This window comes from Schistocerca cancellata, chromosome 9, assembly GCF_023864275.1.
Source record: "Schistocerca cancellata isolate TAMUIC-IGC-003103 chromosome 9, iqSchCanc2.1, whole genome shotgun sequence".
NCBI lineage: Eukaryota > Metazoa > Arthropoda > Insecta > Orthoptera > Acrididae > Schistocerca > Schistocerca cancellata.
The window spans coordinates 346,354,463-346,371,533 of record NC_064634.1 but is presented as its reverse complement, the minus strand read 5'-3'; the positions used below and the strand labels follow the sequence as shown (position 1 = coordinate 346,371,533).

The window sequence follows — 17,071 nt, the reverse complement described above, 5'->3', positions numbered from 1 at the left end:
ATAATGATAAATACTTTGCAGAAGAAAGACAATGCTATGAAATGTGTGCTAATAGCAGTTTTGGTATAAATCTTACGTTACACTGCACTGCACTGTGAACAGCAGTGGGGAGCACATCCTCTGTGTAGCACATCCTCATAGATCATAGATAACTTCCTCATCTTTGAAAATCCTTAAATGATAACTAATGCTAACCAGTAATTGTAAGTCACTTATATAAAAAATGAACAGTAATCGTTCTATCACAATTCTATGGGGCATGCCCAAAATTACTTCCATTTCTGTGGAACACTCAGCAATGGTAATCACAGACCTGGTTAGATATTACATGTGAACATGTTTCTTGTAGTAAAGCTGTGACCAAATAATTCATACTCTGTTGTTACTGTCACTTCCCTCCAGTCCTTTCACCACATTATAACTGGCTGTAAAAGTTAATTGCCATGCTACCCATGAGTGGGTGAGCTTTAATGTCACTAGCAGAAGTTTTGTGATCACAATGACAAGTATTTTCTTAGCATTTATTGTCCTTTGTAGATGTGAAAAGAACATGTTTAATATTTTGTAAATTTTGGGATTTGTTTAACAAAGCCACATTATCTAATATGTGCTTAATTTCTTTATAATTATCCATTCTCTTTGCTGTTGTACTGTGCCAAACTTACTTCACTTTTACATTGCGTGCAATGTGTCACATTGTATGGTGCTGTAATAGCTGTCATAGTATTTTAGCTGCCACTTCCTCCTCACTCCAAGAAAATAATATAACTATTTTCTGATAAAACTTTAACTTAGTGACTATCAGGTCTTGGTTTAGAGGCACCATGTCAGCACTGTTAATACTGCAGAAACTCATGTTTCACTTTGACTGCTGACTTTGTCATATTGCAAGTACATATCACATCTGTAATATCAAAGATGTGTGGGTTCATATTGAGATACATTGCACAAAATGTAATGATTAATTGTGTGGTCCCATACTACTAACAGTAATGTGTAATGACTGAATTTGTTTCAGCACCTGAATAATCTATTGGAGAATTATTTAGAACCACTGAAGAAAGAAACATTTTTATCAAATGCAGAAATTAATGCACTTTTTGGAAACATCCAAGAAATTGTAGCATTCCAAAGACAGTTTCTACAGAACCTGGATGAAGCTCTAGAAATGGAACCTGATTTCAACAAGTTTGAGCATCCTAGCCAATTCAAAGTGCGTACAACACAAGATTTCTCATTTCTAGCATATTACATGCTTCAAATATGATTATACTTCTGTAATCATAAATCTTTGAAAATGGATTGTAATCAGAATGCTTCAAACCACTGGTCTATAGTTTCTAGCTACAAACAGTGTCGTGATCTAATAATAACAGTACTGTGAGTAGTGCTGTAGCAGCCACTACAGTGGGTTGTGAATATCATATTATGCTGTCTAAGTTGTTTGTTTTAAAATGTGGAATGAAACAGTTCTGTGCTTATAGTGGGAGCTGTGTTAGCCTCTTCAGAGATTATTCATTGAAATGTGAAGTGAAGGAAGGAAAATAATTATCTGTGTCACAGAATGCTGCTTTGATAACTGATATGGTTTTTATCACAGTGAATACTTTTATTCAAAATGAACATGTCAATAGGGCACATTCACGAAACATTAAGCATTAGTTATCTCTGAGAATTATTTTACTTTCATACACCTGTAGTTGTAGTACTGTGTATTGTTCTTGCAGTTTGTTGCCCCCTACAGTTCTCTCCTCCCTTTGACAGTAATGTTCTCCACAAAGATTTTCTCTACTAACATTCCTCTGTCCCTCTGCAAGCCATTAAAAAAGTTTGATGAATACTATTTGCATTTCAGATATCACTCACTAATACTTATCATACACACGCAACTTTTGAATTTTGCATAGCTGTACCTTGGTGATATTTTATCACCATCAAACGGTATTTTATATATTTTCTTGATCAATTACTTATATTTTTTTTACATAGTGAAATGTACTTTTGTATTTTTACATAGTGAAATATACTTTCTTATGCATAGGGCAGAACAGGAGTTTTGAGATTCTCTTTCAACTTTAAATTTCTATACAGGATACTGATTTTGTTGCTACATGTAAATGTAAAAATAAAACAATGTTAGCAAGAAAGTAAATGACTAAATTTAAATTGTTTCACATGAAGTAATATAAATGAATCAGTGGAAAATTGTGGGCTATGACTGGGAACTTTATTTTAAGAAGAGATACAAAACTGAATTATGATTAAAGCCAGCAAGTAAATGAGGAAAGATATAAGATTCTGCATTAGGGTAGCCGATTTTAAACTCTGAGATGGACTTATTGAATTCCTTATATGTTTAGAACTAAACCATTCATTTAGTGACAGCATGCTGAACATTGTTTTAAAACTATCTGCTTGATATTGCTCTAAAATTGCACACACTTGTAGACTATGGCAGGAAGGGAGTACAGAATTTGTTCATATCAAGTCATATTTCATATATAACAATGGAAAGTGCTGGTTGGAGTATCAACAATTATGAAAAAGATAGATTGCTACTCATCATAAAGGTGAACACTGAGATGAAAACAGGCACAATGAAAATACTCTTATACACTAAGCTTTCAGCCAAATTTTCCTTCAGAAAAGAAGAGAAAACACACACAGACCACACAAGCAGGTGTACCTCATGCACACATGACTGCTATCTCTGGCCGCTTCAGCCAAACTGCAATTGGTGCAGTGAATAAAATCAGCAATCTGGAGTGCGGCAGGGAAGGAGAGGGGGAGGGGGGGGGGGGTAGAAGATCTCCATCTTGCACAGCATGCAGGGACTAAAAGATGTCAGGACAAGGCTGCCAGGGGCAGCATCGGAAGGCTGTGGGTGTGTGGGGAAGGGGGGGGGGGGGGGAGGTTGAGTGGAAGAGAAGCACGGAGGGGAAAAGACCAATCGGTGCATTGGCAGAGAGTGGTGATGAGATGGGAATTGGGAGGATATTATAGGACAGAGGGTGCAGAAACTGTTGGGTAGAGGCTGTAGGTACAATAGGTTATCGTAGGTTGAGGCTGGAATAATTTCAGGAGTGGAGAGTGTGTTGTAAGGATAACTCCCACCTGTGCAGTTCAGAAAAGCTGGTTGTGGAAGAGAAGATATGAATGGCTTGGGTTGTGAAGCAGCCGTTAAAATCAGACATATTATGTTCAGCTGTATTTTGTGATACACGGTGTTCTGCTTTGCTCTTGGTCACAGTTTGGCATCGACCATTCACCCTTGTGGACAGCTGGTTGGTAGTCATACAAATGTAATACCAGCTCGCTACAATCGTTGCACAACTTTTTAATTTGGTATGACTACCAACTAGCTGTGCGCCAGGATGAATGGCCACAGTCAAATTGTGGTCAAGAGTGAAATGGATCATTCTGTTGTACAAAATGCAACTGAACATAAGATTGTTGATTTTAGTGTGTGCTTCACAACCCTGGCCATCTGGTTACTCCCCTTGTTGAAATCAACAGTGGTATCAGCGTACACATGCTCTCTATGTTTATAGGCATACATAGTGTATAGCCTGATTTTTTTCCATGACTGTGGAAATAGCCACTAGCTTGCTAGGTGTTGACAAGTGAACATGTATAACTGGTAGTCATCAGATTTTGTGTTGTGGGCAAAATGACAGAAATAGTGGAACAATGTTATTGCATCACATTTTGTTGTAACCTGGTGATGCTCAAGTTGAAATAGTTTGCAAGATTCAACAACTGTTTGGAGATAAAGCAATGGGTACCACATAGATAAAGGAGTGGTACAACTGCTTCAGAGATGGCCACTCATCAGTGAAGAGTGAAGCACATTCAGGTAGGCCCTCAGCATCCACAAATAAGGTTGTTAATGATCATGTAAGGACCCTGGTGATGCAGGGTAGATGAATCCAATCATAGAATTTGCTGACAAGGTTAAAGTTAGTTCTGAATCCATTAATTCCATTTTAACAGAACGTTTGTATCTCATGAAGATTCCAGCAAAATTTGCTAACAACTGAGCAGAAGCACCTTTGTTTGGAGATTGCAGAGGACATGCTGGATACTGTAAACAGTAATGTCAATTTTCTTAACATAGTGATCACTGGTGAAGAGTCCTGGGCAGAGCCACAGCAATATGAAAGTAATGCTGACTGTCTTTCTTTGATTCCAGTGGTGTAGTCCATCATGATTACACCCCAAAAGGTATTAACATCAATAATGAGTAGTACCAAGAGGTCCTGCATTGCCTTTTTGAAGCAGTGAGATGCAAACTGCTGGACTTTTGGCCAGTGGGCAGTTGGCACCTTTACCACAATAACACACCTGCTCATCATTCTCAATTAATTCAGGGTTTTTTGATCAAAACAACACAGCTGTGGTTTGTCAGCCTCCTTATTCCATTTGTCAGCCTGCTCTCTCTCCTAGCCTAGCACCAAGTGACTTCTAGCTTTTCCCTTAACTATAAAAAGACTGAAAAAGATCAGATTTCATAACAGGGAAGGCATTTGACAGAGCAGCTGTGCACCACACCCAAAGAGGATTTCAAGTGATACTTCCAGCAGTAGCAGCAACATTGGGAGAGATGTGCTGGAACTGAATGGGGCTACTTTGAAGGTTACTAGAGTCAAACAACTGTATATGAATAAAGATTAATTTTATAAAATCAAAGTCAGATATGTCTTAGCACTAGACTCCAGTCCTGGAGGTCCCAGGTTCAATCGCCGGCCGGAGTGGCCGTGCGGTTCTAGGCGCTACAGTCTGGAACCGAGCGACCGCTACGGTCGCAGGTTCGAATCCTGCCTCGGGCATGGATGTGTGTGATGTCCTTAGGTTAGTTAGGTTTAATTAGTTCTAAGTTCTAGGCGACTGATGACCTCAGCAGTTGAGTCGCATAGTGCTCAGAGCCATTTGAATTTGAACCAGGTTCAATCTCTGATGGGGATGGGCTTTTTTTTGTTCCAGTCCCTCCAGTATGGCCCCAGATCCACCCAGCCTCACATCAAAATCAAAACCGGGTATCTTTCCCACAGGTGAAATGAGGCCAGGGTGGGAGGCATGCCACTCTATGTGCAATATGGACAGTAGGCTGGTCATGGGCTCATGCCACAGACTATACCTTTTTTATATGTTTATTAATATTGTGTCTCACAATGATGATCAGCAGTTGGTTAGTTTTCATATACTTCACTTAACAGATCATTAAACTTACTTACATGTGCCAATAATCAGTAATCACATAGCACAAGATCACTTGAAAATATGGAGATTGACACAGAATTTTACGTTCTTAATTCTGGGTGTTGACTGACTAATTGAGCAACCTGACTAATAAGTAACATAATAATTACTTTCTTTGTCATTGTATGTGTATTTTTTTAAGATTTATGTCCAGCTGACTGATTTAAGCAGAAAATTACATGTGTACTGGTTCATATAAAACTTTTACATTTTAGATATTAAAATGAAAGGCAGCGAAAGTATAGAATATAGATTCACGTTAGGCAAAGGCATTATTTTTTTAGACAGTCAGCTGAATTTCCATTAATTGGTACAAATAAATAATTGTTCCATTTTATGAGGAAGAAATTTGAGAATTCTAATTTTTTGATTGAAACGTCTTATAATCTAATGTATTATTCAAGGAGAAATGTACATTTTAAGAAACAGAAAATGTAGGACATGATGATAACACTGAAATTTTGAAATGATTACGTTTAAGATTCTAAAAACTCACAATTTTGAATAAAGATAAGTTTTGAATTACACAGTTTTCATAAGATAATACGATCGTTAGAAAGGTGGGAATGACAGCTTGCAAATAAGGTATGTCGGTCCTCAAACAAACAATTATTAGTGGGGTTGAATTTTGACAGTGGACTTGGTTTTCACACACTGTAAATTTTGAATGACTTGTCTACACTACTTATTATAAGAAGAACATAATGTACTTAATAATAAAATTTTGAAAAATAGTTTAACTACTCCACCTAGTTACATTTCAACCACTCTCTACTGCCACCAAATATACTGCAACATAATGTATATAATAGCCTTCAAAGTCAGCTGTCTTGGAATACTGTGGAAACTTCTTTATTTTGATTGATTAGATTGAAATGTACCTTTGTTTCAATTGCCTTCTTATGAACCTTTGCCCATCAGCTGTTGAATGTTTCCTCCTCCCTGGATCTTCTCTCCAGTTCTGAAATGATGGTACTTGGAGCATTAAACTGCTTGCTCTCCTCACTACACACAATTTTGTACAAAAGTATTCACTGAAGCATTTTACTTCTCTATAACTCATATACTGTAAACCGAATGCACACACACACACACACACACACACACACACACACACACACACACACATACACACACACACACACACACTCAGGACCACTGCATTTAAGACATGTGCCCACAGGAATTGTTGCTATTACACTAAGTGCTGTCATACTGATGTGCTCTTGATGTTGCATGTTTTTGTGTATTAACTTCTGTGACAGTCCAGTCTGCACATTGTCTCCATGTCAAATAATCTTTTTGTGGATCTCAAAGATTCATTAATGTATGAATATATTTTTTCTGATAATATCTTTTTTTCTGTTTCAGAATGTTCTTTTCTCTATTGGAAATGCATTCCTATTATACGTAAATCACTTCAAGCTCTACAGCTCCTTCTGTGCAAGTCATTCAAAGGCACAAAAAGTACTACACCCTAGTAAGTAATTCAGTAGACACAATTGTATTAAATGATAAAATATGTAGAGTTTTGAGTTTAGGAAAATGTGTGTGTGTGTGTGTGTGTGTGTGTGTATTATTTCATGTGTCAAGAGAAAGTCATTTGAGAAATTTTTAGTTTTATTTTATATCTATACACTAGTCATACCATACAAAGTAACCACCAATGAATTTTTTTCTTTCCGATTTTTGCATGTTGTGCTCATGTTAAATCAAGGAATCACAAAGTCAAGTTGTGAATGTATTATTCACAAATCAAGAGCAACTCTTTGTTTTTTATTCTCTATCTATTCATTTGTCTCATTAAAAGTAAATCAGTTTTCTGAATCATCATACAGTATGCAAAATAAATAACTTGTGTGCAGACGCACGCACGCGTGCGCTCTCTCTCTCTCTCTCTCTCTCTCTCTCTCTCACACACACACACACACACACACACACACAGGTAGGAGAACATTCATAGAAGCAGAACACAAAACAAGACATGGTTATTTTACAGTATAATTTCTAACAGATAATTAGTTTAAAAATGCTGCTGAATTTTGTTACTGTTATTTCATCCTTTTCTTTCAATCCACATAATAATATTTTTAATATTATTAAATATCCTAGCCTTATTAAACATATAATATTTAACTGCATAAAACTAATGTAAGAAAAAGCAAATATGTGACCTAATCAGTGGCATATACAGGAAAACCTCAAGGAGGGGTTGCTAACAATATCTTGAGCTACCTTTGTTTTTGCCATAATAAAAAATAATCAAGTCACAAGCAAAGTATAAGAAAGTTTTATTTAAACTTATTACACACATACACAAGACAATGCCATCTTATGATATAAAAATGTTACAATTGTGCTACTCTTCCTTAAATGGTGAAGTCTATGCACCTAGTCTTCCTGGCAAATTGGTTGATTACATTGTCAATAGGACAGTCAATGTCAGGGTGAGTGTTCAACAGAGCTAAGCCATTAAGTCAATCCTCCTTCATTGTTGACCTCTGCCATGTGTTTGTACACCACAATGTTGAAAAACTTCTTTCTACTGTACCAATAGATGAAGGTAGACAAGCAAACATTTTGTACAGTGTGCACAAAGTAGGATAGTCAGATCTAGGACAAACGGGCAATGCATGCATAACAGAATCACGATCATTAAGGGCATTTATGCTCATTTGCTTGTATTGAAAAAACTCTCCCATTAGTCTCTTTTTAAATGCAAAGAGTGATACTTATTCAAAAACGGTAGTTCATTTAAGCACTGATTCAATTTATGTTCCAGATCATTACCTTCATGTTTCAGTAGTTGTGAGGGCAAAAGTATGTTGAATTGTAAATGATAAATATTTTCTTCAGCAAAAAGTTCTCTCATGTCAGTTGTAACATGGTCCAGTGTTGGAACAAAAACAGTTCTTTTCCAATATGTCATACCATCATCATTATGATCGCAGTTTTCCCTGTGTCTTTGTCTACCTGGAAGACGAGGAACACTGATCTCCATATCTAACTCCTCCATAACTGCCTTCACTTCTTAAACAATACGAGCAAATTGGCTGTCAACATTAGCTCTCATGCCGTCATACAACTTGAGCATCGAATCTAGATTTGCTTTTGCCATTGCGATGTCCAAGCTAGGGTCCTGTAAGATTTTGCTGAATGGATATGTTATGCCAATAATGTCACTCAGTGTAAACAGAGTGATAATAAACTTGCAATTAGAGAGAGATCGAAGGAGAATATCGGCTTTGGCAGCCATTGTTCTATCCCTCCAACACTGTATTTCTTTAAGAACTTTGCAAACTGTTCTGAGATCAGCTGCGAATTGAATAATAGCATCATGTCGCTCAACCCATCTCGTTTGACATTGTGACTGCAGCAAGTGTTTTAAGTGACTCTTCAATGTTGCAAACCACTTGCTAGATGCTGTAAAGAACGATACTGCTTCTTCAATAGTACCAAGTGAGTTTCCCACACTTTTAACTTTACAACTATGAGAGACAGTGAGGTTGAGCTGATGACTTCAACATGGTGCTATTTGCACATTGATAGCTTTCTTTTTTGTTGTAGCCACAGCTCCTGACTTAACTGAGCAACCATCACAGCCTACACCCACACAGTTCTTCAGTGACAGAGAAAGGCTATCCATTCTCCTTAGAATTGTAGTACCTAATACTTCACCAGTAATGCTATGCTCTTCATCTTGACTCTCTTGAGGGTCATCATCTATGTTTCCACTAAAGTCATTGACTTTATGTATCTCAACGAAACCCAAAAATCTTTGTGTAATTTGCCGTCACCATCAACATATCTTGCAGCTAAACTCAGTTGAATGATGTGCGCTATGTCCGTAGTCTCATCGAAGATTATGCTGTAATAATGGGAGTCTTTGATTTCCTCCAGTATTATCAACAACATCACTGTTTCACAGCATGAAATAAGTTTGTTACATGTTGTTTTACTTATGTAAGTGGCGTTTGCTTTAGTGGTCTCAATGTGATATTTTAGTTGCAAGTCCCCAGCAACATTTCTGAATCTTAGAAGAGCTCTAAAGTTTTCCTCATTGCTCACTACACTTTCACGATCACTTTCATTTTCTAATAGACTCCCATCATCTCTATGCCCCTGCAGAGGAATATTTTGCTTGCCATGAAATATGGTTGCTTTTACTATAGGTACTATCCAGTCTCTGTATTCCCTAATGCTTTCCATTCTCTGTCTTGACAATTGATTTATGACCTCAAGTTCACTGTTCTCTTGTATTGCCAACAATAATTTTGAATCTGTTGACGCTTCAATGTGGTACTTGAGCTGAAAGTGAGTCTCAAGGTCACCATCTTTACCAGTAAGTTTGGCAAACTTTGTTAGTGGTATTTCTTGGCAATAATGGATTTCTTTCTCAAACCATTTTATTATTCACAAAAATTGAACAGTTAATGCAAAGAAGTCCCTTTTTAACTTGTGAGAACATCAGTCGTGGATACTGTTCAAAGTGATTATCATGCACTTATCTGCATTCAACCCGTCCCCCCTGTTGTGCTCAGAAGTAGGAAAGATATAACCTTTTTCATGTTTCCTTGGAGCTGAGAGCATCTTGTATTTTATATCATCACTAATATTTCCTGACACTAATATATCCAAATAATTGCCAATATCCATGGGATTAAAGGAACCAGTCAGTGAACTTTGTTGTGGAAGTTCCTACAAAATGCTGGGCTCTGCATGTACATCTGGTGGTGTTTTTGTGGCTGAATAGTGACTGGACTCTTCAGAGGTTTCCACTTTTCTTTTTCTTATTACATAATGATCCATTTTAATATATTTTTGTGAAATAGGTAAATTAGATGCCATTGTCCTCGAATAAACACTTTATTCACTGAAAAATGCAACACTAGTACACTTAGCATTGAAACACACATGTTACACTCTGCTTATTTCTAATATCACTAAGCACAACACCAACTGAAGTCCTTGGTAATAGCCAATAATCACAGTTGTTCACTTTTTATCACTTCCAAGTTATCGCGACATTTGTAGCTTTCAAATTGACTATATATGTGGCTCTGTTGTTTCGAGAACATTCACTGCCAGAATGTTCACATCCAGACTTTTATGGAGTTTGAACAAATACCTACTGTGAAAGCAACAAGCCAATATACACTTTACCATGTATAATATAAGGGCGAGGTTACAGTGATGACATCATCAGGCAATTTATGTGTGTAGAACTTTTATTGTTCCTTTTTAGTGCATTTGATAGATGGCCTAAATAGTAACAATGCAGTTTTAGGAATCTTCTCAAAAGTCACTATTACCTGAGGTAGAGGTATACTCATCAACAGTTTCCCATACCTAACTCATATTACGAATTAGGTATGGGAAACTATTGTTATGTTATTAGTAAAAATTTTGTTATGAGTCTCATAACAATATTTTTACTGAGAAATTGCTATGAATTACTATTATTAATACTTTACAATCAACTGATCACTCTCACTCTTGACTAATCTTCCCACTTGCTTTTGCTACAACTAGGACTTTTTACTTATTCATTCTTCTGTCTTAATATTTCTGCTTCTGAATGTAAACTACCTTCCTGTTCGACGAGTAGTCCATATTTATAACACTACATATCGAAGGTTCTCTGTACAAGAAAACAGTAGAATATTCATGACTTTTCTTGAACAAATGCCAGACAGAATAATGTATCGAGATCACTAGAATGCCTGCGACTTTTCTTGTAGGTATGTGTTAGCTGTCTTCGTGCTAGACAGAAACGTACAAAATACAATGATGCGTATACACATGCTACATAGGAAAGTACAATTACTTGATAACTTGATTCAGTCAAGTCGACTGACGAAAGAAACAAATGAATAGCATGCAGGCTGACTGGCGGGGCGGCGCAGGTGAAAATGTGGGTGGCCCCACAAGGGGGGGAGGGGGGGGGGGCATGCTCCCCGCACTCCCCAATATGTAACCGCCACTGGTCTAATTTAGCAATATTTTTGCGTGTAACATTTTCATGACAATTTTCTGATTAAGTCTATAGTAGAACCTCTGTAGTCGAACATATATGGGACTGGGAAATTTCAGATGAAAGAAATTGTCAGATTGCTGGGTTTTCAGTGAAAAATGCTGTTTTATATATATATATATATTTAAACATTTAATTGACTCACAAAACATAACAAAAATCCTTTGTAAAACTCTTTACATACAAAAACAATACTTTATGTACATATTTATATCAACAAATATATTGATTGAAAAACAGAAACAATTTAATTTTTAATGTAGTTATCATTTTTATGTTCATCTTCATCAATTGGCTTCTGTGATATGGAGTCATCAACCATTGTTTGTTTTTAAGATCAAAATGATTTTTAAAGCTTTCTCTTCCAGCCTCCTTAAAACTAAAACATCAGCTGTTTCTATGTTATTCTCCTCAGGCCATGTGATGCATGTTACATGTCTAAAAGACAGTGTTTCAGATTTATTTGAACAGATATCGTCAATTGTCTCCTGGAGCTGCACGAGTTCCTCATTTTTGATAGGTTCAGCATCTTCCTCAATCCCTTTACCTTTTTTAAATCATCTTTTGTACTCATTTAGTAAAGGCAGATTTGGCCGCAGTTTGCCCCAAGCAGATACCAACACTTTAGTTGAAACACTTTCCTAAGCGCAAGCAAGGTTGTAAACAATGCTTTAACATTTGTTTCTTTTAATCATTGAATAATACTTTTCTCTCTGCTAATTACACTGTACAGAAAGCTTTTTTCTTAATGAACCATAACAGCCTGGACAATATTCTTATTCGTAGATTGTAGCAAAGAGGTTACATCTTGGGGGAGGAGGGGGAGGGGGAGGGGGGGGGGGGGAGAAATGACACCTTGATCATACAATCTTTGGATTTAAGTTGATCTTCATCTGGATGTACAGGGCAGTTATTGAACACCAACAGAGCTGTCTGAGACAAATTTTGCCTCTTGTAGAACTTTTTGACTGGTAGCATGAACTCCTCATGAAACCACTCACTGAACAATTACCGTGTCATCCGAGCTTTCTTTTCATGTTTATATTTGACTGTTAGATGTGTTGGATTTGTGATAGCCCAAAAAATTTTTTGATTTTCCTATGACAGCTCAAGTTTCTGCAATCCACTAGCATTAGAGCATGGCATAAACGTGTGCCTATCTTTAGATATTTTTCTGCCAAGAGCACTTGCTTTTGCCTTGTGGACAAATGTTTTGTTGGACAAAAGTCTCCAGAACAATCCGCTTTCATCTGTGTTATGAACCTCTTCAGAACAAAGATTTAATTCTTCTAAAATTTACTTGAATTTTTGTTTTATACAGCTCTACAACTGCTTTGAAGTCACAAGAGATTTTTCTCCTGTTGTTGTTAGCAAGTGGACCCCAAATCTTCTTTTAAAACTTGTGTAGGAATCACACTTTTTCATAATTCCTTTATAAAAAAAATCTCATTTTCTCTTTGATAAGATCTCTTGAAATTGGAGTGTGTTTACTACGTTCCTGAAGAAACCATATGCAAAATGTGTCTTCTGTTAATAGGAAAGATATGCAACACTCACTAACACTATCACAGTCAAGTTAAAAGAGGATACTAATTCGATTGCACAATGTATATAATAATCAACAACTGGTGGCTGAGGACATATTGTTTACTAAGCTATTCACTTGAAGTGTTCATGTCACATGATCTTGGCTCCTTGTGTCGGATTACTGGATGTGTTGGACTAGTGAAATGTTGGATTATAAGGTTGGGTTGATTTGGGGAAAGAGACCAAACAGCGAGGTCATTGGTCTCATTGGATTAGGGAAGGATGGAGAAGGAAATTGGCCATGCCCTATCAAAGGAACCATTCCACCATTTGCCTGAAGCGATTTAGAGAAATCACGGAAAACCTAAATCAGGATGGCTCTTTACAATATGTCTTTTTATATCTGACCATTTGATTATTGTATTCAGTTCATTTCATTGTACTGAACTTTACTGTATGGTGTTTACTATAACTGGCACCTTAATGTACCTTTCCCCTTTCTTGTAATTACTTTCCAGTTATGTAAGAATAAACTTACCTTTCAAAAAGAAACAGTTACTCTCATTTGCTGTCATTACTTGCAGCCAGTATGTGGCAGCTGTGTTTCTATCCTGTGTGTCACACACTGACACATTATGAAGATATGAGTTACATACATCAGTGAAGTTTATTGGCTTTTGTTTGTTTCATGATTGAAGATTTATGCACGGAAATGCTTTGGGTCTTGAAGTAGCAATTACATTCAAAACTAGTGTCTTAAATTTGTGACAGATTTGAAAGAGACATTCATCATGTTTCTAAATGAAGTATAGACTTAAGATGTGCAACATGTACTGTTTATACAAATCTTATTTGCCTTAGATGAGGGTAACCAAGCACTGCAAGAGTTCCTAGCTGCACGTAATCCAAGACAGCAGCATTCTTCCACTCTGGAATCATATCTCATCAAACCAATCCAACGAATTCTTAAATATCCACTTCTACTGCAGCAGCTGCGAAACTTAACAGATCCTTCTTCAGATGAGCATCAGCATCTTGTTGGTAAGTACATTGTTTCACTTGCATAATGTATTATATACTAAATAAATCTGTAATTCACAGAAATGTGGCATTGTGTTGCCAGGGCTAAGCATGATTTCGTATTATGACTTTCTAAAGAAAGCTCAGTCTGAATGAGGTATTTTATTGACATGACAAGCATCTGAACATTTTAGATGTAAAAAAGTGGCCTCCTTCAGTCCAACCAATTATATCCATAAATTAACTCATCTGCTTTTCAGTTTAGAAAACTAGTCAGTTTTACTGCAGCTGAAATGCATACTAAAAATTTGGAATCTCATCCAGAATTTTTATAAACTGAAATCTATTCATCATCACATGTATTACTGAGGAATGCTCAATCTTTTTAGGCTTGAGATCTACCACATGCGATTTAGTCACTTGAGAGACCTAATGATTTAAAAATTCATGAAGATTTAAGCACAAAACAAGACTGTAGCCAAAATTAACTATTTTAATTTCACAAAATACATAAAAGGTTATTTTCTTGCCATCAGAAGCTGTAGCCTACTACTCAGTTTTTAAGATCTTACACATGTGAAAAAAAATTAAAATATACACCACCGTAAATGTTGAAAAAGGGTTAATGAGATACCTGGCTTTGCATATTGTTGATAAGTATATTAAGCTGCTGAATAATTTGTCAGAGCCAACCTCACCCTATCTGAAAGATGAGTGTCAGTCAGTTAATTTCTACACTTTGATTTCACTATGTTCATCGTTGAAAATGCTACCTCACATAGATAAGTTGATCCAAAAAATGATAAAATGTACATCACTTTAACAATGTTATGGTAGGATTTTATACTCACTCTTTTTGTATTGTGACACATCATTTTGAAATCAAATTATTTCCTCTTCAAGTTCAGTTTCACTACAAGAGAAATGAGTATGCATTTTATTTGAAATATTTTTCACATCCACTTTCTGGAAAGCTGAGCTGATAAATTGCTTTGAAAATCTGAAAATCAGTTTTCAAATTCTATCTTCAGTGCAATCGTGCTGGCTGTACACGTCTCTGCAGCTTCTTGATCCAGTAGTGTTTGTTGATCCCACAGTTCTGACTGTATTTGAGGAAACTGTTTCCCATTTAGTTTCTGAAACTGGACTACCCAAAAATCAAGTTTTCGCATAAAACACTTTATAGAAATGTAATCATTATGATGATTTGTTTTTTTATTTGAAGTTCTTTGTTTCATTCATTTAGTTTTACTGACATAGCAGCTGCAAATGGCAGATCCAGCAACCAGCTCAAATCATAAAGTTATGAATAATCTTCCTCTCTTTCAGACACACAAGATTTTATCGCTGGTAGATTTTCTCTAAATCTGTTTAGAAGCATACCTCTTCCCAGCCATCAACCTTCAGTGTGCAATAGCAGGTCTCTGTACTGGCTATTCAATTCTTCTAATTTCAGTCTAAACTCTGTTCTCTATAGTGATTGGGAGCAAATTGAATTCACAGTTTTTGTGACATTGCTCCTAACATGTACAATTCTCAAAATATCTCCACAAAGCAATTGCTGATGCACATTATAACGATATTTAAAGAAAAGCAGGAAAGATTCGTTGTTTGCATGCCAGGTAATAAATCATTTGTGTTTCCTTACCATGCAAGGCATTCCATCAGTAGTACCAGATGCAAGTTTTTTAATTGGAAAATCATATTCCAAACTGAAATATGTGAATGCATTGTAAATATCTTCTCCTCATATAGTGTCTTTCAAGGTCAAAGTTGTATGTCAGTCTTCTCTTACACTGAAATCTGAAAATACCAATCATAAATTGGGGTGGATTGTTTCCATCTACTGACACATCTAACTGCACTGAGAAACATAAGCAGGATTGCAAATCTATGATCAGTTGACATTTTATAATTTCTGCCATTAATTCCACTTCTCTTGTTATAGTAGGTCCTGACAGAGGCATGTCTCTGATGGTTGATATTATCTCTCACATGTTTTTGAATGGGGAAAACAGGGACTCACTAGCTGGTAGAAAGAAGTCCTCGACATCAGTGCATCAGCAAAGGGTTTTTCATGTTTCATGAGTACTTCTGATACATGAAATGATGCAATGTTTGATGAAAGACTTTTTTGTACAGGCTTGACAAAAAATGACTGCCGTGACTGTAAATTACTTTTAAGATTAGAAAGTTTCTTGCCCCTCAACCCACTACCAACAGCTGCTTTCAATTCAAAGTCTTTGTGGACTGCTCTGAAATGGCATTCTTTGTGGACTGCTGTAAAATGGCATTCAGTAGTGTTCTTTTTAGGTATGGGTAAATTAGCATTACATACCAAACATATACACGTATCTTCATGCATTGTAACAAAAAACTGTTCTTCCCACTCATAATGGAACTAGTACATTTTCCTGTGGTTAGCTGCACTTATTTTTCACAAAGATGTTACATCTCCATGCATGGCAAGCATTAAAGGTGATGAAATGCAGATGGAGACAAAAGAGGCAAAGATAATGTGGTCAGAAATAATGCCTACGAATGCCATGCAAAACACTCATTGTCTACAAACTAGCATTTTACAAAAACAGCTCCTTTAAAAAAATTTTAAACAAAAGGATTTGAAAGACTGACTCATAAAGCCATGGCGATTGAATGGGTGATCGTGATCAACAGGTTGAACACCCCTGTCCTACAGATATGTTTTTATACTGTATACAATATGGAAATCAACATCGAAAAATCAGAAGTGATGTGCAGATCAAAATGTGAGGAAACACTTGAAGATTACTGTTGACAATTGGGAACTGGAAAATGTGAATCAGTTCAAGTACCTGGAAGTTTTATCACAAAGGATGCCCAGTGCACCAACGAAATCCGAGCAAGAATCGCCGTGGCCAAAGCTGCTTTCAACAAGAAGAGGACTCTGCTGACCAGCAAGTTGAGTTTGACATTGAGGAAAAAACTGATAAAGTGCTACATTTGGAGCATTGCACTGTATGGAGCAGAGACATGGACCATGAGAAAGAAGGAGAAAAAATACTTAGAGAGCTTTGAAATGTGGTGCTGGAGGAGAATGGAAAAGATCAAGTGGACAGATCGCATAAAAAATGATGATGTACTGCGAAGAGTAGCAGAGAAGAGAAGTATTCTGCGTACAATTCTTCAGAGAGAGGCCAACTGGATTGGACATGTACTTAGACACAAGGGACTCATACGTGATGTCATCGA

The 17,071-nt window shown here is 36.5% G+C and overlaps 1 protein-coding gene across 1 annotated transcript in view; it reads left to right on the top strand.

The window, feature by feature from the left end:
- The window catches only part of LOC126100239 (protein still life, isoforms C/SIF type 2), a 939,475-nt gene that overhangs the window by 846,668 nt on the left and 75,736 nt on the right, over nucleotides 1-17,071 (top strand). Inside the window, exons 12-14 of the mRNA XM_049910820.1 lie at nucleotides 1,019-1,213; nucleotides 6,631-6,739; nucleotides 13,682-13,861. Of these exons, the coding sequence (XP_049766777.1) occupies nucleotides 1,019-1,213; nucleotides 6,631-6,739; nucleotides 13,682-13,861 (484 nt within the window). The remainder of the gene's footprint in view (nucleotides 1-1,018; nucleotides 1,214-6,630; nucleotides 6,740-13,681; nucleotides 13,862-17,071) is intronic.